We start from the raw sequence: 21,368 nt of genomic DNA on the forward strand, positions 1-21,368 counted from the left end.
TGCCAGTGACTACTTTATCAGAAGCCCTTGGTTCCGCCCCCTGCCTCCCCCAGCCCCAACGTCCCACTTTTTGGCATGTTACACGCTCGACTTCCCCAAACCCCCTTTGCAAACCCCGGTGGCGCCACAGGCTGGGGAAACCTGCCACAAGGTGGCGCTCTTTGCCGGCTGCTGCTTTGTTGGGGGCAGGGAAGAAGGGTCCATCCTCTCCGCTCTGGAGAGGCACCTGGCCCGAGAGTCAGGTGCCTCTGCTGAGTGGGATCCCACCTCTCCACCCCTGGCACTCCTCAACTCGGTCCCACACCTCCACCAAGAAATTTGGAAAATGGGAAGGTAGGGATCTATCACGTCCCTCCACCATTTGGTCCATCAGACGTCCTGCAGGCAGGCGCAGACCGTCCGAACTTGGGAGGTGCCTGCTACCCTCCTTCGGGTCTCAGGGAGAGGGTAGGCGTGCTTGCCCATGTCCAGCTCTGTCTCCCTCCCGGTCTGACAATCTCTTTCAGCCAAAAAAACCCCTAGGAGTTAGAGCAGACGGGGCTCTGCAGGAGGGCGGACAAGGGGACGACAGCACAACCTGGGATGGCCCGGGGCCCCTGGCAGGGCAGTAGGGACTGGGCTACTGCAGGCTCTTCACGTGAGCTGCCCCGTGCATCCATTTATCAAATACCAGCAACCTAGCGGGTGGAGAGGAATTCTTCATTCAAATACTTGTCTGGAATATCAGAAGATAACTGGGCCACACTGGAGACCCGACCGCTGGGCCTTTGCTCAAGCTCTTCCCCAAACCCAGGGCCTTCCTACCCTAGGCAGCCAGGGTCCTGTGTGGGCACCTGACCTCTCCTTCAAGGCTAGCCGCCATCCTGCCTCTTTGGCCTCACCTGCCCAGAGGCTCCAGCAGTCGAGAGCAGCCTGGTCAGTGCAATGGCGGGGTGGGGCGCCCTGGCCTGAGGATACGGAGCCCTCTAAGAGGAAAAAGTGCGAGAATGACAATGCAAAGCCCAAGGTCAGCCATGGGCAGACAGACGTACCCTTGCGATGCAGGCTCCGGCAAGGATCGCTGCCTTCACTGGGAGCTGGTCCATATCTTGGTACTGACCCTCTGTGAGCCCAGGGTCTGGCGCTCAGGCCATCTGGGAGTACTGGTGAAACGGACACAGGCTGATCTTCCCAGAGTCCAGCCTGTGGACGGTGCCCGTACTCTGCAGCCGGCCCGATGGAACGCGCTGATACCTGGGCAACAGCTGGGGGTAGGGAGGTAGCCCCAGGCGTGGGCAGGGACACAGCTCATAGCAGGCTGTGTCTATAGCAGCAGTCAGTGGCTGGCCCTTCCCAGGCCCTGGCTGCCCGGTGAGATCCCGGGTGGGGCAGGGGTGCCCTGGCTGAGAATCCCTTCGTTCGGGGGCCTCACCCCACCTGCATGATTCCTGGGCCACAAAAGACGCCTCACACTTCAAAGCCGAGGGCTCATGCTGAGCAGGAGAGTCTGGGAAGACAGTACCCCCGAGATGCCTTTTGGGGACACTGGCCTCTCCATCAGCTCTGCCTGGTTCCCCCATGGGTGGCCCCCCTTTTCTGGTGCCACAGAGAGATGAGCTGGAGGGAAGGAGGGGAGGGGGAGGGAGATGAGACCATGGGCTCAGCTTCCCCCCCCAACCCCCCGCCCCCGACAAAGAGGGATCAGTGGAGTAAAATCAAACCAGCTTTAATACCAATATAGTCTCTCTTTTAAATACCATGTTCCCCAGGACAGGGTGCAGGGGGCAGGCTCTTGGCAGGAAGAATGGAAAGGAAATGTGGAACAAAATGGAATGGGTCGCCTGGGCCTGCCCCCACCCCGCCCAGGGCCCTTGCCGCAGGGCCCCAGCTGCGCACAGGGGAGGGGGAGGGGACAGCAGCTTCCTCTGGTCCAGTTTTGCCGGGGGAGGGGGGGTGGGGGGTCTGGGGTGGGCTCCCCTCCACTCCCCTCTGTAGTCCCAAAACTCTTCTCAGGATTATTTCTGCCCTTTGGGCCAGCGCAGCCTGGGCTCCTCTGACCGGGGAGAGGGCCCTCTGCCTAAACGGATGGCAAGGCCAGACCCGCCCCCTCAGTAGCTGCTCTGATGGCCGGTGAGGATGTAGAGGTTGCTGTGAGCCCCTGGGTTGTCGGTGGGAATGCTCTCAAGGATGATATCTCTGGAGGCGAGAGAGAACCGGATGTGAGCAAGGCAGGGAAGACCTGTGGGCACCTGCATCCAGCCGCAGGCGCATCTGAAGGGGAGTTCGGGGCACCGTGTCCTACCTGTGGGCCCCGAGCACCCGGAAGATCCTTGTCTCGTCTGTGATCTCCTGGGTCACCTGGGAAGAAAAGAGGCACTGAGGCCACCCCAGCAAGTCCTCTCCTAAGGGACGGGGCCAACAGGGCATGGGGTTGTGGGGGCAGCCAGGGTCCTGAGTTCCACTCACCTCGTTGGTGTCCAGGCTACGGCCTTGCATCCCATGACTCCAGAAGGCCAGCACGCTGTCTTGCAGACATACTAGGAGGCATCGGGCTGCCTCAGGCCTGCACTAGCTCTGAGGACACACCACCCCCCACCCCGCCCCAGCCACACCCTGGACCTGGCCACAGAGGTTCTTGCAGATGGCAGGTGAGCCGTGTGGCTCTTGAGAGGGATTGGGGCCTGCCCCCTCATCCAGCTGCCCACCCCCAGCCCCCGAGGGGCCACAGTCTGTGCTCCAGGCTAGGGACCTTCCCGGCCCCACCCCCATCCGGCTCACTCACCCACGGTCTCGATGGGGAAGTCAAAGGTCAGCACAGGCGCCAGTGCGGCCGTGGGCTCACCCAGCAGGTCGACAATCCTCACGCAGCCTGTACGGGGAGAGGGCTGGTGGGTGCGAATGGGGTGGTCCCCTTCTGGGGAGGCGGACCCTTACTCACGTGGCTTCCCTCAGCCTCCCCGCGGCCCCTCCACTGCCCCCAGCCCTGACCTCAGGGGCACTCACGGTCAAAGCAGACTAGCACTGTGTCCCTGTCCACCTGGATCACCTGCTGGGCGGTGCCGGGGAGGCCCTCTGCAGGCAGACAAGGGAGACGTGCCCGGCTAAGCCACCAGCCTCGCTGGGGCCCGCCAGAGGGCCAGCTGTCCCCACAAGCACATTCCAACCCCACAGCAGTCTGACAGACGCCCACACGGGGCAGTGTGGGGAACTGAGATTCAGAGTTGCTGAGTGACCCGCCTGCGGGCACGTAGAGAGGCAGAGGGGCGTCCCAGGAGGCCGGGGAGGCCAGGGTTTCTGGAGCCATGGGAAGCACAGTGTGCGACTCTGCCGCCATGTGACCGCATGTCTCTGAGCGGTCACACTCGCGTTCTCTGCTCCCTCGTGCGAAACACAGGCAGGGCAATGGCGACCTTGCGGGGCCATCGTGCGGATTAAGAATGAAGGCCGGTGTGGGAGGCCCCTGGCTGGGGGCACAACTTGGCCTCAGTCCAGTGCTCCTGTCCTTCCTGACCCACGGCCACCCCCTCTGCTCCCCTGAGCCATCCCAACCCAGTGTCCTGCTTCCCCTGCTCAGAATGAAGACCTCGGTGCCCGCCTTGCCCAGTCTGGTTCTGTCCCTGCGGCCCCTACCGGTCTTGGTCAGGCTTTTCTCAGCTGCCAAGCCTGGGGTCTCATGAAACCTTTTATTTTTTTTATTTTTTTTTAAACCAAGATTTTATTTATTTATTTGACAGACAGAGATCACAAGTAGGCAGAGAGGCAGGCAGAGAGAGAGGAGGAAATAGGCTCCCTGCTGAGCAGAGACTGATATGGGGCTCGATTCCAGGACCCTGGGATCATGACCTGAGCCGAAGGCAGAGGCTTAACCCCCTGAGCCACCCAGGTGCCCCTCACGAAACCTTTTAAAGAAGCCCGGCTGGAGTGGCGCTGGGAGCTCTGGGCTTCCAGGCTCTCCGCGGGGCCCTAAGCTGCTGTGAAGCCAATCCCTAACCCTCCACTCCCCCCCCCCATCCCCCTACACACAGCCCTCTGGCTTACCAGGGGGTATGAGAACATCAGGAGTCAGACCAGCCTCCAGGGGCAGGACGTGGAAGAGGACTCGGCAGCCAGGCCCCTCCGGGCCCTCTGCCCCCACGCACACCTGCGGCAGCTCCTTCCCGTCCAGCACCAGGGGTTCCAGCATCCCTGCTGGGCTGGGCAGGGGGCTGGAAAAGTTCTGGGGGCAGCAGCGGTGCTCAGGTCTCCATTTCTCCCCCCAGGCCCACTGCTGCCGCCCAGGGTCGCCCCTGTCCCGGCCGCAGCCCTCCCCGCCGCCACCCCCGTGGCGTACCTTCAGCAGCAGGAACTTCTGCAGCGGCTCATACCACTGCAGCAGGAGCAGGCTGGCGGGCAGGGCGGCCAGCAGGAAGGTGCTGCCCGTGTAGGGGTTCCGCACTGCAAGAGAGGCCGGCGATGGGGACCGGGACGTGGCTGTGACCTCCGCCCCCCCCCGCCCCCCAAAACTCGGCTCTTACCCACACGACACTGCAGGCAGCCTTTGGTGTCTGGAATCTTGGCGGACAGGGCAAAGCGCCTGCAGGGGGTGACGACCAGGGCGTGGGTCATGGGCGCCATCCAAGGTCAAGGCCCCCCTGAGCCCTGAGATGGGCACTATCCCCTTCCCTGCCTGATGGGGAGGTGGGGAGAGACTGAGGGTCCAGCGCCCACCTCCACAGCCTGTGCAGCAGGGGTGTGGGCACAGAAGTCCCTTCACCTGCGCCACTTTGGGCAGCTCGCTTGACCTGCCCCTGCCTCTACTTCCTCATCTGGAGAATGGGGGTCACTGTGGCACCGACCCCGCGGGGAGGAGAAGGGCTTCCAGCAGAGCCCAGTGCGCTGCGTGCACTCAAGCAGGGCTAGCATTTCCCAGTCTGAATAATTACTTTCCTGCCCACTGTCAGTCACTGAAAATCCTTCTGAGGCGAAGGCAAGATCTAAAAGCGGCCGTGAATGGAGGAACAAGGGCAGGGGAGGGCAGGAGCGGATGGCGGCTCCGGCCCCTGTGAGGCCCGTCAGAGCACCCGCCCCCCGCCCTCTGCCTGCCACATGTCACACATGTCACACGTCACAGCAGGGCAGGCGGGCCCAAGGGGATCAAGACTTGCAAGAAAACCACAAACAAACGGCCTCGGCTGAAGGGATGCCACAGGGAGGCCAGCAGGTGGCTCAACTACCTGGGCCACCTCGGCAGGGGGAGAGTAGGTATCGTCCTTGCTTTGGTTATTGGCTGTCCCCCAAGCCCCCAGGGGACCTCCAGAGTCCGAGTCCTTCTCTGGGGAACAGGGTTACACGTCTGGAGGCCTCCCAGCGACCCAGGCCGTCTGCCCTTCTGTCTCCTCTCCCTTGGCTCCGGCTGCTCTCTGTCCCAAATGGCCTCTAGACGGGACAGAGGCATATATTTTTGTATCTGTTTTTTTTTTTTTTTTTCCTCCAAACAATTCTGGCTCTCTGATTTTAATGTGCAAAGGGGTCACCATGACTCTGTGACTTTCCAAACACACACCCAAGCTGGGGCTCTGATGGGCCCGTTTCCTGCAGGTCCTGGGACAAAGCAGAGGTTTGCTCGGGAACTGAGTTCAGGAAGCCCCAGGGCCGCAGGGCTCCAGATGTGGTACATGAGTGAGGCCGCTGCAGGAAGGGCCTGGGCCCACAGCTCCCCAGCAGGGGTAGCCACCAGCATGACCTCTCTCGATGCCCCTACCAGCTCCCACCATGCCCCCTGGGCAGGGCAACATCCAAGCCCCACAGCGAGGACCCCTCCTCGAATCCAGACACAGCTGGCACACAGCTGCCGGAGGTCCCGCTTGCACATCTCAGACTCTATGCGACGACACCATCTGATGACAGCTCTATCCTTCCTGCGGCCCAGGCCGAAAACCCCGGAGTCATCCTAGACTCTCGCTCCCACCCACCAACTGTCAGGAAATCCTGCTGATTCAACTTGCAAAGAAAACCAGAATTCAGCCACTTATTATCTCCTTCACTGCTACCCTGACCCGTGCCCCCATGGCCTCCCGCCTCCTGATTCCAAGAACCTCCTGACCGGTTTCCCTGCTTTCCCTTCAGCCCGTCAGTCTATTCGCAACACAGCGGCTACAGGGATCCCTGGTCCATGAACCTCAGAAAACCTCGGTCCACGTCACTCTTCTGCAGCGGCCCTCGGGCTGCAGAGAGTCAAAGTCAAAGGCCTCACTGTGGCTACAGGGCCCTCCCAGATCACCTTCCCTGCACTCCGTCCATCTGGCTACACCAGGCTCCTTGCTGTTTGTCAAATAGGCCAAGCCTGTTCCTGCCCCAGATCCTTTGCACTGGCCGTCCTTGCCCCCTGGAATGCCCCCCCACACCCCAGATATCAACAAGGCTTGCTCTAAGTCTTTACTCAAACAGCACACGTCACAGGTCCTTCCTGACCACCTTGTTTAAAACACAATCCAGGCCCCACCCCTCCTATTTCTCCTTCTCCCCCTGCTTTACGTACCATTTCCCCCTCTGCACATCATCAGAGAATACCCTTTTTATGTTGATTGTTTGTTGTCTGTCTCTCGTGACAAGAAAGTCCAGAGAATACGAGGGACTCTAGTTCACAGAGGGCCCCAGACACGTCCAAGGTGCTGACCTTGGACATCCCCTGGACACCTCACAAAACACACGGCACCATCTGCTCCCCCGAGGTCCCCCAGTCCCTCCCTGCTCGCTCTTGCTCACTCCGGTCAGGCCCCAGATCCGGTCAACCCTGCTTTCTGAACATGGCTCAAGCTGAACATGGCTGTCAGCACAGCCAGCCAGCAGATGCCTCTGGTCTTCATCTGTCTCTCTTGACCCCCAGCTCTAGGACAGGGCACGTGACCCAGGTGGGCACGTCCCTACCCCCTGAGCTCCTCATGCCGTGGCCACAGGGACAGGCTCAGAGTGGGCGGGGACCTAAGCTAGACCCATGGACTTTGTGGGAATCCCTTGGAAGCCAAGGTTCTAGTACCACAGAGCTGTTAGCTAAGGCAACGCTGGTCTGGATCGGCGGGCCTGCCTCCCTGGGCAGGAAAGCCTACCTGAGGAGGAAGGGGATAGAGGAAAGCAGAGCCAAGAGATGCAGGTAGATTCCTGATGAAGCCGTTTAAGCCTGGATCCAGCTGGGCCTGAAGCTAACTCTACTCCTGACCTTGCAGTTACATGGGCCACTAAATCCCCTTGTCTGCTTCTGTCAATGACCCCATCACCGGCAACAAGCAGAGTCCCGACTGACATACTAAGGGATCCTTCTAAAATGCTCCCCGTGCTGCTGCCGGTTGAACAAAACCCAGATCCTGGGCCTGGCATCAAAGGAAAGGCTCTGACACCCATGTGTCTTCCCCTAAGGCTGCTCTGCCTTCCTCCCTCTGGCCAAACGACTCCCCAGATCACCCACAAGAATTCTCTCATGCTCTTCCCCTGCACAGAAGCCTGCTGTGCACCTGCCAACCCAACGGCCTTGGGTGGCTGCCCTCCCAGAGGCCTCTGCCCCCCCCCCACCTCTCCCTCTGGTTCCCTGCCCGGCCAGGTACTGACCATTAAGGACGCATGTGATTTGCTGTCTCTAAGCCTAGCTTAGGCACAGACCTACAGCAAGTGCTTGCTAAGCATTTCCTGGTATCCTAACGACCACAGCTGCCTCACCAGGGTCTCCCTACTTCCAAAGAGGCCGGGAGACCCAGGGGCCGGGGATGGGGGCTACCAAGGCTCTGACAGAGGAGGCAACTAGGCTCAGACAGGCAGAGCAACCTGTGAGATCACAAGCCCAGTCCCATACAAGGCCATAGTCCAACCACGGCTCTGCCCCTCCACCTCCCCCCTTTCCTGCCCCCCACCGCATCATCCAGGCTCCTCGGCTGGGGGTCCTGACCTGGGGATGATGCGCTGTGTGAGGCGGTTGGTGGGGATGGAGAGGGGAACCTGTTGCTGGAGTCTTCGCTGCTCAAACAAGCCTGGGAGGTCATGGGCCCAGATGTGCGTGGATTTCCCTGCCGGAGAGAGGGAGAGAGGGGCTCAGAGAGCGTGGGTTGGGGGGGGGGCAGGCCCCAGCCCCTGGCGGCCCCAGCCCATACCTGAGAGCGACAGCAGCACGTTATTCACACAGTAGAGCCAGGTGCAGCGCTGCGAAATCAGCTGGAGGCCACAGAGCGATGGGTGGACAGGGAGTCGGCACCCCAGCCTCCCAGGGCCCTCCCCCCTCCAAAGCCGGCCGGGCCTCACCTTCTCCAGCGTGTCCTCATGTAATTCATGCAGGTTGAGGGTGTAGATGCCTTCCTCGGCCCCCACCACCAGGAACTGGTCTGCGGGGTGGGGAGGGGGTCTGGGGTCAGGGGTCCGCCCCCACCCTTGGCCCAGGCTGGGGGATTCCTGGGCTCCCGCTTCCTCCAGGCCCTGGCCTACCCCGGGTGACAGGGTGAACCCAGGTGACAGCCGCGTGGATCCGCAGGGGGCAGCCATTGAAGACCTTGGAGAAGCAGGCGCCCATCTGGAGAGAAGGCAAGAGGCTGGTGAAGAAGACAGAGGTGGGGGGGGGCAGGAGGTGGGCGGGGGGTGGGGAGCGGGCAGGCAGGGCTGCAGGACACTTACGTGCACCTTGGGGGTTGGGGGGAGCCCATGGCACAAGGATCTCTGGAAGGGAGGGACCAAGTCAGGGCCGAGGGGGCACCCCAGCCTCCCATCTTCCCGGCCCCTCTGGAGCGCCGTCTCACCTCAGGATCCTCCCTGTGCTTCATGGTGGCCCAGGCAGTGGGGAGCAGCGGGGGGCTGTTAGGGCCTGGGGGCGGCGGAGGTGGGGTTCCTGCAGGCACAGACCGGCTGTGAATTCCAGCTCCAGCCCCACCCGAGCTGGCCTCCTGGTCCCCCAAGACTGGACTCACCCAGGGGGCTGGAGAGAGGGTCTTCTTCGGCTGGAGGCTCAGCAGGGGACGGCCCCAAGAACGGGGCCCGCTTGATGGTTCCTGTGGTATCGTCTGGGGAGTCCAGCTCCTGGGAGGAGAGTCAGGGGACCGAGCCTGGCTGTCAGCAGGTCCCCCGTAACCTGGTCTCACCCACCTGCACCCTCTGCAGCCCCCACCCCCCAGCCCCAGCTCCAACTCCCCTCCACGCTGTACCTGGAGTTCTGAGGCTGGCCGGATGGTCAGGCTCCTGTGGGGGACAAACCAGGGGGACGTGAAGTATGAGATGTCACCGGGCCCCAGATCCAGCTGCCCGACCCCCCTCCCCGGCCTTCCGGCCCAGTTCCTCACCTTTCCTCTAGGGCCTCCTCCACGGACTGTAGCAGGCTCCTGGGCAGGAGGCGATGAGGTCAGAGGTCAACCTCTTCGGCAGCCCCCCCCCCCCCCACCGCGTGGCTTCCCTCTCCCTCACTCACCCACTCAGCTCCTCCTTTCCCAGCAGCGTCCACTCCTCCTCCCACTGCGGGGAAACCAAGTCAGAAAGGCCCAAAGGGAAGCAGAGAGAAGAGAAGCAACGTGAGAGGGCGCTCGAGGGACCGTGGGAGAGCGGACAGACAGACAGATGGAAAATGACACGGTACAGACAAGAGAGCTGTGATCGAGAGACAAGGAGGGACAAAGAAACTATGAAAGAGGAGGACAGACAAAAGGCAAGAGAAGGGGAGAGAGAAGCCGCAGAAAAAGGGACCAGAGAAGGGGAGCCAGAGGTGGGGGGTCAGATAACTGGGCCCAGACACAGAACACCAGAGAGAACCATGCCGAGCGGGTGGGGTGCGGGCTCGTGTCTGTGATAGGCCCGTTTTTTAGAAAGGTGTGATCACGGTGCCCAGAAGCACCCCCCAACCCCCTTCGGTGTCACGGTTTTTCCCCAGGCCCCAGGAATCTGAGGCGCTCAACCTCTAGCCCAGCTCCTCCCACGCCGCCTGGGCTCACGGACCCCCCTCACCACCGGCCCCCCTCACCGGCTCGTTTAGTGGGTCTGTTTCCTTCCTTCGTGGGGCACCAAATTTCACTTGGTGAACTGGGGGGCCCAGGGTATGCGAGTTAGCAAGGTAGTCTCTCGAATGACTCTCATACTCACACCACACATACACCACACTCACACACCAAATGCCCACACACAGCCCCCCACCAGATCCCCTACCACAGCACCCCACCCCAGGTCTATGCACACGGCTCCCCCACCAGATCCCACAGTCCCCAACCAAATCCACACACACACAGTTCCCTACCAAATCCATACATGCAGCCCTGCCACCGGAACCCCCCGCCACAGCCTCCCACCGGTCCACCAACACAGTCCCCCCACCAGATCTACCCACACAGTCCCCCCACCAGATCTACCCACACAGTCCCCCCACCAGATCCCCCACAACCTCCCACCAGATTCACACACAGCCCCCCAAATCCACACATAGCCCCCAAGTCCACGCAGCTACCCTACCAAATCCACACTCAACCCCCAGCAAATCCAAATCCCAGCCCTCTTACTAAATCTACACACAGCCCCTCCCAATCTACATACAGCCTCTCCCCAAATCCAGTCAGTACCCCGTCAAGTCCACACGCCCCCAACTATATCCAAACACATAAGCCCCCACCAAATCCACATCCGCACACACAGCACCCCCCACCAAGTCCATCTACATAGCCCCCACCAAACCCCCCCACAGCTCCCCCACCAAACCCCCCCACAGCTCCCCCACCAAACCCCCCCACAGCTCCCCCACCAAACCCCCCCACAGCTCCCCCACCAAACCCCTACATGCATCCCCCACTGGATACCCCCCAGAGTCCCCCTGCACAGCCCCCCACTGGATCCCCCACACAGCCCCCAGCCAAGTCCATCTACACAGCCCCCCACCAGATCCGCACACACAACCCCACTAACCTCCCCTACCCCCACACGTAACCTGCTGAGCAGACTCACACTGGATCTCCGAGGGGGTCCTCTCGGCCGGGCCGTGCTGCCCCCGGGAGTGAATGGTGTCTGGAAACATGTCATAAGTCTAGGAAAGAACACAGACAGTTGATACGCACCTGACACTTGCTCAAAGTCCTTTACCCACATTTGGTTTTCACAACAACCCTCTGAGATTATCGTAAGATTCAGAAGGAGAAAACCAGCACAAAGCAGCAAGTAACCGGCTAAAGATCACACAGAGACCAGATGAGAGCTTAGCCAGGGTCAGGTCAGCCTGAGCCAAGGGCAGGAATTTATCAAGTGGGGGTTCCTGGGGGGCAAGATGAGCCCAGGAAAGATTTCTAATAGGTGGGTGCCCCTGGAGGAAGGCTCCCAGTGCTGGAAATACTCAAGTCAAAGGAACCTGACCCAGGCCGCCTCTGCATTGCTTCTCATCTGCCCAGGCCAAGATCCATTCTTCAGCTCCCCTCACTTACCTCTAGGTCACAGTCCTCTGGGGAAGGGGTTCCCAGGTGGGGGTCATTGGCTTTGTCCAACAGCTGTGTGAGGAGAGCCCGAGGGAGGTGCTGGGTTGTGAACGGGTGCTGGAGGAGCAGGGGGTGGGCACAGGTTGGTTCCTGGCCTCTCGGCCCCTGCTTGCTAACCCCTCGGCCCCTGCCCTGCCCCGCCCCCATCTCCCACCTGCAGAAGCTTCTCTGCTGTTGGCCTCTTCTTGGGGTTCTTGGTCAAGGCCAGCTTGAGGAAGTGGTGGAAATTCTGGGTCCTAGTGGGCACAAGAACCCCCCACCCCCAGACCCAAGTTAGCCCTCATGGGGGGCATCCTGCCGGCTCCAAAGCAGGGAGTCTGCTCCAGGAAGGAGGCAGACTGAGGCCAAGGGCAACCAGCCTAAGCGATACCACTGTTGTGACCGGGTGGCTCCTTGGTCATTAACCATGTGCCCTCCCTCCCTGCCCACACCAGGTCCCCGCGCCCAGGGGCAGGGGTGGGCCCCGCCCCCGCCCACAGACAGTCCACAAAGGCTGAGAGCACAGAGCTCCCCAGGTTGCACCCTGGGAGTTGGCAGAAGGTTCTCCGCCCCCGTGGAGACTGCTGGAAAGGAGGCCCCGGCAGGGGACGTGGGCCCTCACCAGCGCGTCTTGTCTCTCAGCCTGGGCGGCTGGAAGCTACTCTTCGACATAAGCATCAGGGCCCTGTGGAGAGCACGAGGTCAGGGGACAAGGTCTGCAGGGCACTGGAGGTCAGGCAAGGGGGCCGGTCAGTGTTCAGCAGACCTCATGGGGTGTAGATGGAAGAGAGGGGGCTGCAGCTCGCCCAGCTCAATGGCGGTGATGCCCAGGGCCCAGACGTCACAGAGCTCATTGTAGCCTCCTTTGCGTTCCACGGCGGCCACCTCTGGGGCCATCCTAGAGAGGGGGTCACAGATGGGATGGCCAAGTGCCCGATCTGTGCCCCCCCACCCCCCTCAGCCAAAGGCACAGCCTCACCAGTATGGAGTCCCAATGAAAGACCTCCTCTTAGCCACGGACGCCGTCAGCTCGCCTGACACCCCAAAGTCGGCTGCAGGGACAAAGAGCTGTTCCCACCTGCCCTCTGGCTACAGCTCCCCACCCACCTCCAGGGCTGAGGCTCGGAATGCACCTAAAGGGTTCAGAGAGCAGGCGACCCAGGTTCAGCCGCAACTGCCACACGTCCAAGTCGAGGCCAGGGCCCCCTCCAGGAGGGGTCAACCACCTTCTATCCCTGACCAAGTGTGGAGTCCCAGGTTAGACTCCATACAGACCCAACCACATCCAACTGCTAGCGGGGAAAGAGGGCGGTTCCATGTTCTCATCGGGGAAGCTGAGGGTTAAGCGGTGAAGTGACTCCCTCAAGGACACCCAGCCCTCCAATGCAGACCTTAAGACTCCACAGGCTTCCAGAGAACCCTCACCCTGATTGTGTCCCCGGGGTACTGACCCAGCTTGACATCTCCCTGGAGGGTGAGGAGAAGATTGGCTCCCTGTGGGAATGGAGGAGAGAGAATCCCGTCTGGTGCCCCCGAGAGCCTCCCCCCGCCCTCCCAGGATGCCCTTGGCCGGACCCCTACCTTGATGTCTCTGTGGATCTTCCCCTGAGAATGCAAGTGGTGCAGGCCCTGGGGACAAAGAGAAGCTCCTGAGAGCAGCCACCCAGGACTATCCCCCCCTTTCCTGAGCCCCCTCTCTCCACTGGGGCCCCCCACCCAAGCAGCTTCCTCCTCCCCTCTCCCCAAACAGGAAGTGACTGAGCCAAGAGGGAAATGTGCTGCTTCCGGCAACAGGGCTGGGGCCCCTTCCCCGCCAGGACCCACAGCCCCTCAGGCCAGCTCTGCCTGAGCCACTCCACTCAACCCCCAACACACACACACACACACAGGCCAGGCCAGCTGGGCTCCCTGCCCATAGCTCCTGGGACTGGGGGTGTGAACAGCCTTAGGGGCCCGGCTACCTTCAATGCCTCTCGGCAGACATAGGCAATCTGCCGTTCCTCCAGGGGCCCGGTGGCTGGAATGGAATGGGTGAAGGCTGGCATGGAGGTCTGGAGAATAGGCTGACCTTCCCAGGCCACCCCTTGTGGGGGAAAGCAGCAGGCACTGCCAGGTGAAATAGATGTTGACCACATCCCCTCCCTGCACAGCCTGGGATACAGAGCCCAGAGAAGGACACCGCTTCTCTCAAGGTCACACAGCCAGTGAGGAGTGGAGAAGGGCCCGAGTCTGGGACCCCAGCTCTTCTCTCCTGCCCCATGCTGGGGAAGGGCGGGCTGGAAAAGGCTGTGGCCCTCTGGGGCCTGGAGTCCCGGTCCTCACCGTGGTAAATCTCCTGCAGGGACCCCCCTCCGCAGAACTCCATGCAGATCCACAAGCGGTCATTCCTGGGGGGTGGGGGGGCACAGAACTGGGGTGGGCACACAGCAGAGCCACATGGGGGCTGCCTGGGTGTAGGCAAGGGGATAAAGCAGCCTCACCTGAGGTAGCTGCCAATATAGGCCACCACGTTGGGGTGACGGCACTCACGCAGGATGGTGATTTCCTGCTGGAGGGAGCTGGTGTCGTCCCCTGGGGAGAACAGGGCATCATGGGGAGGAGGCGCCTAGGGATTGCTCTAACTCAGTGCCCCCATCTGCAAAATGGGCACATCCGGGCCAGAAAGATCCCAAGTGACAGTACCTCCTGGGGCCTGCCCCTCAGGGGGTCAACTCTCAGCGCCCTCCTGGCGCTCCGCCCTCCCTCCAGCGCAGAGGCCCTGCCCCGGGCCCTCACCTGGGTCTAGCTTGACTATCTTGACCGCGGCCAGTTCGGACGTGACCGTGTCGCGGGCCTGCAGGGGCGGAGGAGGTGAAGCGGGATGAGGAGGGGGCGGGGCTGGGGGCTGGATGCGCGGTACGGCGCAGAGCCGGCACCCTCCCCGCCGCTCTCCCGCCCGTCCGGCCGCCTGGCGCACCTTGTAGACGTCGCCATAGGTCCCGGCCCCCACGCGCTGCAGCAGCTCGAAGCGGTCCCGTGGATCCTGCAGCGACACGTCCCGCAGCAGCGCCATTGCCCGGCGCCGGGCGGGCCGGCGGGCGGGCAGTCGTGAGCTGCGGAGCCGCGGAGCCGGCGCGGGGCGGCGCGGGGCGGGGTGGGGCGGGGCAGGACCGCCGGGGCGGGCGCGGGTGTCTCCGAGGCCGCGGAGGCGGGGCCCGGGCCAGGGGCGGGGCCAGAAGGGGGGGGGCGCGAAATGCCCCGCCGCCCGGCCGGGAGGAGGCGCCCGCGGGACAGGCCCTCGCGGGGAGGGGAAGCCCCGAGGCCCGGCGGAGCAGACCCGGCAGAGGCCCTTCGGCCGGCCACCGGTTGCCTGCGCCGTACAGGTGGGGAGTCCGAAGACCAGAAGGCAGAGGGAAGAGGGGACACCCCTTCCTTGTCCCGCCCGCCCCTCCCGCAATTTCCCCGATGAAACACGGACGTGTACTTTTTTTTTTTTTTTTACAAAATGTATTCATCTTCCTTGGAACTGAAAAATAAATCTATGTACAAAACAGGAAGAGATCAGGCTCCCCTCACCCACTCGCAAACCCCTGCAGATTTCCTCCAGAGTCCCCTGAGACGGGCTGGACCTCGGGGAGGTTCCCAGAGGGTCGGAAAGAGGTCTGCTCTGATCTGGGGCCAGTTTGGTCAGGAAGGGGGCGGGGCTCAGGATTCACAGGCCGGAGACTGCGTTTCGTGTCCCAGACTCGCAGGGCAGAGAAGGGAAGAAGCTAGGATTTCCAAACTCTGAAAGTTTAAGTTCTTTGGGGTCGGGGGCTTGGATTCCCAAGGGATGGAATTCTGAAGTGCGGAACTGTACTCCTAGGGGCCGAGCGGAGTCCCAGGTTCCCAAGTTGGAGGCGGGACCTGTGCTTCTGGGGTGTAGGGCGAAACCTCAGCCCCACAGGCAGGGAGCAACCGTGAGCAGCCCCGGTCTGGCCCAGGGTTAGAGCCTCGGTTCTGAGGTGGGGCCTGTTTCCAGTGCTTGGACCTTTAAAGATTAATGATGGAGCTCCAAGTGAGGTTTCCCTTGGCCGGCTGGGATTCCAGGGGATGCGATCTACATTCCAATGACCGGCAGAGCCGGGGAGTGGTCTGCCCTCCCTCAAGTTGCAGCAGGGGTTCCGGGTGGGGGTGGGGCCTGAAGGAGGGGCTCAGGCCCCCTTGGCCCGGGGGCGTGGCTTGGGCTCGAGGGCCGGGTGGGGGTGACGGGGGTGGCCCCTCCATCGGGACCGAGTGCCCTTGTCCCCCCACCGCAAGGGCCGGCAGGTAGTTCAGAGGCCCTTGCGCTGGCGCTTGAGGAAGGAAAGCGTGTAGTCGCTAGGTGTAGACACCTTCTGCTTCTTCATCTGCACTTGTGACTGCGCCGTGAGCTGCAGCTTGATGGCGCTCGAGTTGATCTTGGTGGCCACCAGCAGCTCCTTCATGCCCTTCATCTTCTCGCTCTGGAAAGTGAGCACCGGGCCCTCGGGCGGTGGCGACGCCGCAGGCGCTGGCGCCGGAGCCGTGCTGCCTCCTTCCGGGCCGCGGGCGGTGCCGGGGACCGTCCCTGGGGGCTTCCGAGGAGGTCCTGACATCGCCCCCTGGCCTCCGCCCGGGACCTTATCCAGCGCCGGCTTTTTAGGCGGCGGCGGCTCCTCAGGCTTGGACTCACGCCGCGGGCCTCGCCGGCGTCCTTCACGGGCTTCCTCGCCCCAAAGCTCCTCCGCCTCGGCCGCCTCGGCCTCCCGACTCACGATGCGCACCTTCTGCCGTACCTGGCCAGGGAGGGAAAGTGGAGACCAGGCTGCAGGCCTGTGGCTGGAAGCCCAGGACCAGCCTCGGGCCTCGCATCCCAGGGCCTCAGTCCTATCTGCACCCAAAGGGGACAAGCCAAGCCTCTTCAGGACCACAAAGGTTCTGCTTCGGCAGCCGCCATCACCCCCCTGCCTCCCCCGCCGCCCTGCGCAGCTGCGCCTCACCTGTCCCTCGAACCGGCCTAGGGACTGCACAAGGAAGGTGGCCCAGCCCACGTGCAGCACCGGCGTGGGGCTGCCCTCTTCCCACTTGCAGATGCCGTCATAGAACCGCAGCAGGTGGGCAAAGCACTCCGGGTCCTGCAGGGCAGAACCCTGGCTCTGGGCACCCTGGGCAAGGGGTAAAGATGTCTTAGATCTTTCAGAACCTCCTTCCTTTTATAAAACCAGTCCTTAGCCAGGACTTGGGGGAAGGCAGAAGCCAACTCTTACCTATACCCCACCCCCCCAACTGAATGAGGGGCACTGACCATGAGAGAGATGGGCTTCCACACCCTTTCTCTGCAGGCACAGAGTAGTGACCCCTAAAATACCCTCAGCTCCCTCAAAGCCAGGCCAGGGACCCCCTACAGCAGATAGAATGTAGCTCTCCATGCGGGGCCACCTTCCCCCAGCAGGCCCCAGTCCCACGCAGCAGTTCCTGTGGCCACGGACGGGGAGCTCTGCTGGGGGGGCAGGGAGGCCCGCAAGGTGAACACAGGCTGCCCCTCCAGCCCTTCACCTGGGTCTGCTCCCCTGGCCGCTCCTCGCCGGCCTCCAGCAGGCTGGCTGCCTCCTTCAGCAAGTTGGGGATGACATCATTGGCTACTTCGAAGAACTCCTTGTAGATCTCCTCGTCCTCACGGCAGTAGTTGTAGCTGTGAGAGCAGTAGGGCACTGTGGGGTCTGGGCCATGGCAGGGACCCCCAGGGACCTGGTGAGCGGATGAAGTCTTCCCTTGGAAATCATGGGTCTGAGTAAGGGGTGGGGGGAGCATGGGGCGGGGGGTACAAGTTCTCCCGCTGGATGGCAGTGGTTGCAAACTGGGAGGCCATGGGAGCCAGGGAAAGGTGTGAGGCCCTCATCAAGGGGTCCCAGCCTCCTGGGTGATGGTGGCTTTGGCTGCCTGGGGACTGGAGGGAGAAGGGGTAGGGCTGGGGACCCAGGCCTCACGCCTGGATGAGGGTGGTTGGAAATTAGGTAGAAGGGGAAGGCCAGCCGGCCTGAGGCCCTGGCAGGGGGATCCTCACTCCTGGATGACAGTGGCCGTGTCAGCCCAGGCCTGGAGGGCTTCGCGCACATTGCGGTTGCGACAGTGGTAGCCGGCCAGGTACATGTAGGGGTAGATGTGCTCATCCCGGTAGTAGGTCTTGGCTGAGGCAATGCCCTGGGGACAGAGCGGAGGGACCTCAGGGCGCAGCCCCAGTGGCCGTGGATGGCAAAAATCCCATTCGGTCATACCCGTGAGGCGCAGTGGGCCGATCCCAGAGAGTCTCGCCTCTGATCTCACCCCACCCCGCTCTGTCCTCTCTGCCAGTTGCTCCTGCCCAGGCTCTGCAGGGGGCTACCTGTTGAGGCCTGGACCACACTGCAGGGGGCAGAGACCCCCAGAGAACAAGGGCTAGGAAAGGGAAGGGACCCATTCTCCAAGCTCAGGACGCATCCATTTCCCAGGCTTTCGGACACACTCCTACACAAACACCAAAGGCTTTTAAGCCCGGCCCAATGTCCCTCCTACTCCCCCAGCCCCACAGAGTTAACAACCCCTTCCTAGGGCTCACGCCACAGGTGACCTCTGTTATACTCCAGGACAGTAACAGGCAGCAGAAAAAGCAGGGTTGAGGGGACCCTCCCACGCTGGGGAACACAGAACACCCCTTAGACAGCCCTCTGTGCCCTCAATACATGCGAGGCAAAAACTAAATGAGACACGGATGGGCGATACCCCTCTATACACGTCAAGTTCCTCTCTCCTCACCTGCCCCCTCCCAGTCCCCAAACAGAATGGGACCCCAGCCACTGTTGGGCCTCCCTTCTGTACCCTCCTGAGATGTCCCCACCTTGTGGTAGAGGGTGAGTGGGTCTGGCCGGCCGGGGGTGGGCTCCAGTTCCTCCAGATCCGCCAGGTTCCCCAGTGCCATGGGGTACCTGGGAAAGGGTCATTGAGTCCAGGCTGCCTCCCAGCCACCCGCTCGGAGGCCCAGCCTGGCCACTTTCCCCTACTGACCTTTCCAGATGTCCCAGGTCATAGAGCAGCCAGAGCAACTTCTGGGGGTGGGGGGTGAAGAAGAGAGAGAGAGAGAGAGAGGCATGAGGGGGGAGGGGAGGAGGGTCTCAGTCTCCCGGGCAGATGGGAGTTCGGCAGCAGCAGGGACCTCCCACCAAGTGGCTGGGACCAGAATTGAGGAACCAGCCCCTTCGGCAGTCCGAGCCCTTTCACATCCCAGTTCTACTTTTCCCAAGAGCCCTGGGAAAGGCCAGGCAGAGAATGATCAACCTGTGTTCCGGAAGAGGAAGCTGCAGCTCGGGAAGGGAAAGCGCCCCCACCCGGGGTCCCCCAGGCACCCCTCACCTGCTGGAGCTGCAGCAGCTCCAGGGAGTCGGTGTGCAGGTCGATGGAAGGGTTGATGGCACACACCATGAACGCCACCTCCATCTTGCGGTCACAGCGCAAGTACGAGCCTTTCAGGTACAGCCAGCTCTTGGGAAAGGACAAGACCAGATGTCTCAGGATGGCCCACCTGGGCCTGCTCCAGAAAATGACCACCAGGAAAAGGGGATTCCCCCCTCGTTCCTGGCTTATGGAGGTGATGCCAGGAGGAGGGGAGGTGGCTTGGGCTAGGAGAGAAGAGTACCAAGTGCACCAAGTGGGGGGAGGGGCAGTACCCGCTCAGCCACACCCGCGTTGACCGTCTGGCCCCTGCGATCCTCGTTGCCCTTGCCATGCCAAGTGACCTCAGCTGTCTGTTCTCCGTTGGGCCCAAACACTACCCAGGCGTGGTCCTCGGACAGGGCCAGGTGGACATCGCGGAGACCCAGAGCCTGGCAGGCCCCCACCACGGCAAAAGCCACACCAGAGCTGTCCAGTTTTGTGCCTGTGGAAGGGAAGGAAATGCAAGAGGGTCCTCTGAGCTCTGACCTAGGGGAAGGGGCCAGGTCGTGATGGGTCATGCTTCCTCCCATGCTCACCTCCAGGCCTGTGCCCCAAACCTTAGAGGCTCCTGCCCATCAGTTCTCAATCCCTTTCCTCCTTTGTGTTCGAAGCCTCTCCCTCCCCCTTGACGTGCTGCAGCAGAAGACCTTCTAGGCTTTCCCGCAGCTCCACCCAGTCTTTGACCCTGTCCCTTCTCTTTCTCTGCAACCACATTATAATTGCTTTATTGTGCCTGTTAGGTTATAACAGGGACAGCAAAAACGGGACCCTCTGGCCAACACTCCTTCATACATCCACTAGTAGATACTCCTAATTTCTGTTACTCTTTTCCTGCTAGGCACAGAAGCGGCCTCAGATTCCTTCTCAGCGTGGCACTCCAGGACCTGATTGCCAGTCTACTGGGCTTGGAGCAACGAAGAAAGTTCTTTGCAAGCCCTGAGTCTTAAGCTCCTTGACGTGAAGCCCCTCCCTCATCTACTGACTTTCATGTTAAGTGTCTGAAATGTAGCCGGTTTATGGCTCCTCACTCCCCGAATCTGCTCCTGCCTTCAGTGCCTCATACTGGGCTGAGGGACTCCTGTAGCTGCTCAAGGGTGGGGATGGGGGTACTGAGGAGGCAGAGTCAAGTGAGTGGGGTGCAGGCCATTCTGTGCCTTAGGCATTATCACTTCCCTTCTCTGGGCTTCAGTTTCCCTTGCTGCAAAGAGGGTAGTAACACTTGCCCCACTTCACAAGGCTTACAAGTCTTAATGGGCTCTGCAAACCAGACAGGGTTGTGAAGAGGTGGGCCAAGGTTCCCAGGTGAGACAGGATTCTCGCCCTTTGCCACCTGTCAGGCTCCAACCTGTGATGAAGCTGAAGAGGGATTGGATGTGGGCCCGATCCTTGAAGTAGGAGCGGCTGAGGCTGTTCCAGATGACATCGGAGACCTTCTTCACCAGTTCTCGGCTGGAGACACCCCCCTCTCGCGGGTAGAGAGACAGGTCGACAGCGCCACGGATCTGGGCGGTGAAGCGGGCATACAGCGCAGCGATGATGGACAGGTCAGCCACAGGGAAGTAGGTAAGCCCGCCAGGTGGGTCGGGCGCGGGGCTGGGCTGGAAGGTGAGCTCGGGCACATTGGTGGGGATGACGCGGTTGACAGCAAGGAAATGCTCCACGAAGCCCAGTACCAAGGACAGGAGCACCAGGTCCGGTTCCTCTCGGCCCAACTCAGCGGCGAACAGCCGCACCACGTCGTCGATGGAGCGCAGCGGGAACAGCGTCTTCTGGGCGGCCTTCAGCCCCATGGCGGCGGGCCTCGGCCTGCGGGCGAGCCGGAGGAGGGAGGGTCGGGCGGGTACGACCGGGGAGCCCCCTCCCAGGCTCAGCTAAGGTTCTACACCCCCATTCCCTACATTCTCTTGCTTTCCTGCCCCCCCGGCCCTCCGCTCGTCTGTTCCCCCTCTTCCGTGGAAGACCCCTCAGCCGAGGCTGTAAGGGCCTCCTCGTCCCCCACAACCCAAGGAGCCGCGGCCCCGACGGGGGTGCGCCCCTAGGACCCCGCTGGGGAACCCTCCCTGGCCGCCCCGCCCCCTCTCTACGACCGTACCCCAGGGCACCTAGAGTCCGTCCGGAACACGCCCTTAGGCCAAGCCCCCCAAATCCCAAGGAGAGTCCTGGCCTGGGTCCCCCGCGCCCACCTCCGCGCTTACATCCCACACAAGGCACCACGGCGCCCGCCGCCTGGAGCCTGCTGGGAAATGGAGTTCCGCCCCTTGGGCCGCACCGCCTGCCGGGAAGTGCAGTCCCGGGCCCTCTCCTGTCCCTGCTGCGTCTTGAAATGGTGGCCGGCCCGACAATCCGCGGTGGCTGATGGGAGTGGTAGTCCCGCAGCTCTTGGCTCCTGAGCAGTATGCGAGGGGTGGAGGCTGCGCCACCTTCCTGAGATCCTCCGGGATTGGTCACTCCATTTCACGCCCTCCAGGTAGGCCGTGGAAGCGCGGTAGATTCTGGGAGATGTAGTCCAGGGAG

General features: G+C 62.1%; 2 protein-coding genes across 4 annotated transcripts; both read right to left on the minus strand.

Moving 5' to 3' along the window:
• Positions 1-1,689: 1,689 nt before the first annotated feature.
• Positions 1,690-14,547, minus strand: MAP4K2 (mitogen-activated protein kinase kinase kinase kinase 2). Its single transcript, XM_032357235.1, has 32 exons — positions 14,365-14,547; positions 14,184-14,241; positions 13,889-13,979; positions 13,731-13,795; positions 13,370-13,425; positions 12,990-13,037; positions 12,860-12,902; positions 12,388-12,460; positions 12,175-12,306; positions 12,031-12,093; positions 11,584-11,665; positions 11,379-11,486; positions 10,909-10,987; positions 9,941-9,999; positions 9,395-9,438; positions 9,270-9,308; positions 9,135-9,168; positions 8,901-9,009; positions 8,733-8,821; positions 8,611-8,652; positions 8,425-8,509; positions 8,245-8,324; positions 8,097-8,157; positions 7,895-8,012; positions 4,494-4,552; positions 4,310-4,413; positions 4,018-4,195; positions 2,983-3,051; positions 2,762-2,848; positions 2,446-2,516; positions 2,282-2,337; positions 1,690-2,175 (listed from the first exon to the last, which is right to left on the minus strand). Exons 1-32 carry the CDS (start codon positions 14,458-14,460, stop codon positions 2,088-2,090), a joined length of 2,466 nt encoding a protein of 821 aa, XP_032213126.1. The 5' UTR covers positions 14,461-14,547; the 3' UTR covers positions 1,690-2,087.
• Positions 14,548-15,575: 1,028 nt separating this feature from the next.
• On the minus strand, positions 15,576-21,142 carry MEN1 (menin 1). 3 transcript variants are annotated; one of them, XM_032357236.1, is made up of 10 exons: positions 21,050-21,142; positions 20,200-20,660; positions 19,088-19,296; positions 18,774-18,902; positions 18,429-18,469; positions 18,262-18,349; positions 17,452-17,588; positions 16,944-17,079; positions 16,388-16,552; positions 15,576-16,183 (listed from the first exon to the last, which is right to left on the minus strand). In XM_032357236.1, coding segments are annotated over exons 1-10 (1,851 nt in total). In that variant the 5' UTR covers positions 21,052-21,142; the 3' UTR covers positions 15,576-15,700. The 3 variants fall into 3 exon arrangements, with proteins under 3 accessions (XP_032213127.1, XP_032213128.1, XP_032213129.1); XM_032357237.1 differs by having other exon boundaries at positions 21,038-21,142; XM_032357238.1 differs by lacking the exon at positions 21,050-21,142 and adding an exon at positions 20,957-21,031.
• Between the last annotated feature and the right edge of the window lie 226 nt (positions 21,143-21,368).

Source organism: Mustela erminea, chromosome 9 (genome assembly GCF_009829155.1).
Source record: "Mustela erminea isolate mMusErm1 chromosome 9, mMusErm1.Pri, whole genome shotgun sequence".
Classification (NCBI taxonomy): Eukaryota; Metazoa; Chordata; class Mammalia; order Carnivora; family Mustelidae; genus Mustela; species Mustela erminea.

What these genes read in the sequence shown, in the direction of transcription:
- MAP4K2 (XM_032357235.1), bottom strand. Translation starts at nt 14,460, where the DNA reads ATGGCGCTGCTGCGGGACGTGTCGCTGCAGGATCCACGGGACCGCTTC. An exon ending in AGATCCACAGAGACATCAAG is followed by an intron (nt 12,903 to 12,989) that starts GTAGGGGTCCGG and finishes CCATTCCCACAG; the next exon opens with GGAGCCAATCTTCTCCTCAC. An exon ending in GTAGCCTGGACACCAACGAG is followed by an intron (nt 2,338 to 2,445) that starts GTGAGTGGAACT and finishes TTTTCTTCCCAG; the next exon opens with GTGACCCAGGAGATCACAGA.
- MEN1 (XM_032357236.1), bottom strand. An exon ending in CCTCTTCAGCTTCATCACAG is followed by an intron (nt 19,297 to 20,199) that starts GTTGGAGCCTGA and finishes TCCCTTCCACAG; the next exon opens with GCACAAAACTGGACAGCTCT. An exon ending in TAGGCCGGTTCGAGGGACAG is followed by an intron (nt 16,184 to 16,387) that starts GTGAGGCGCAGC and finishes CTCCCTGGCCAG; the next exon opens with GTACGGCAGAAGGTGCGCAT.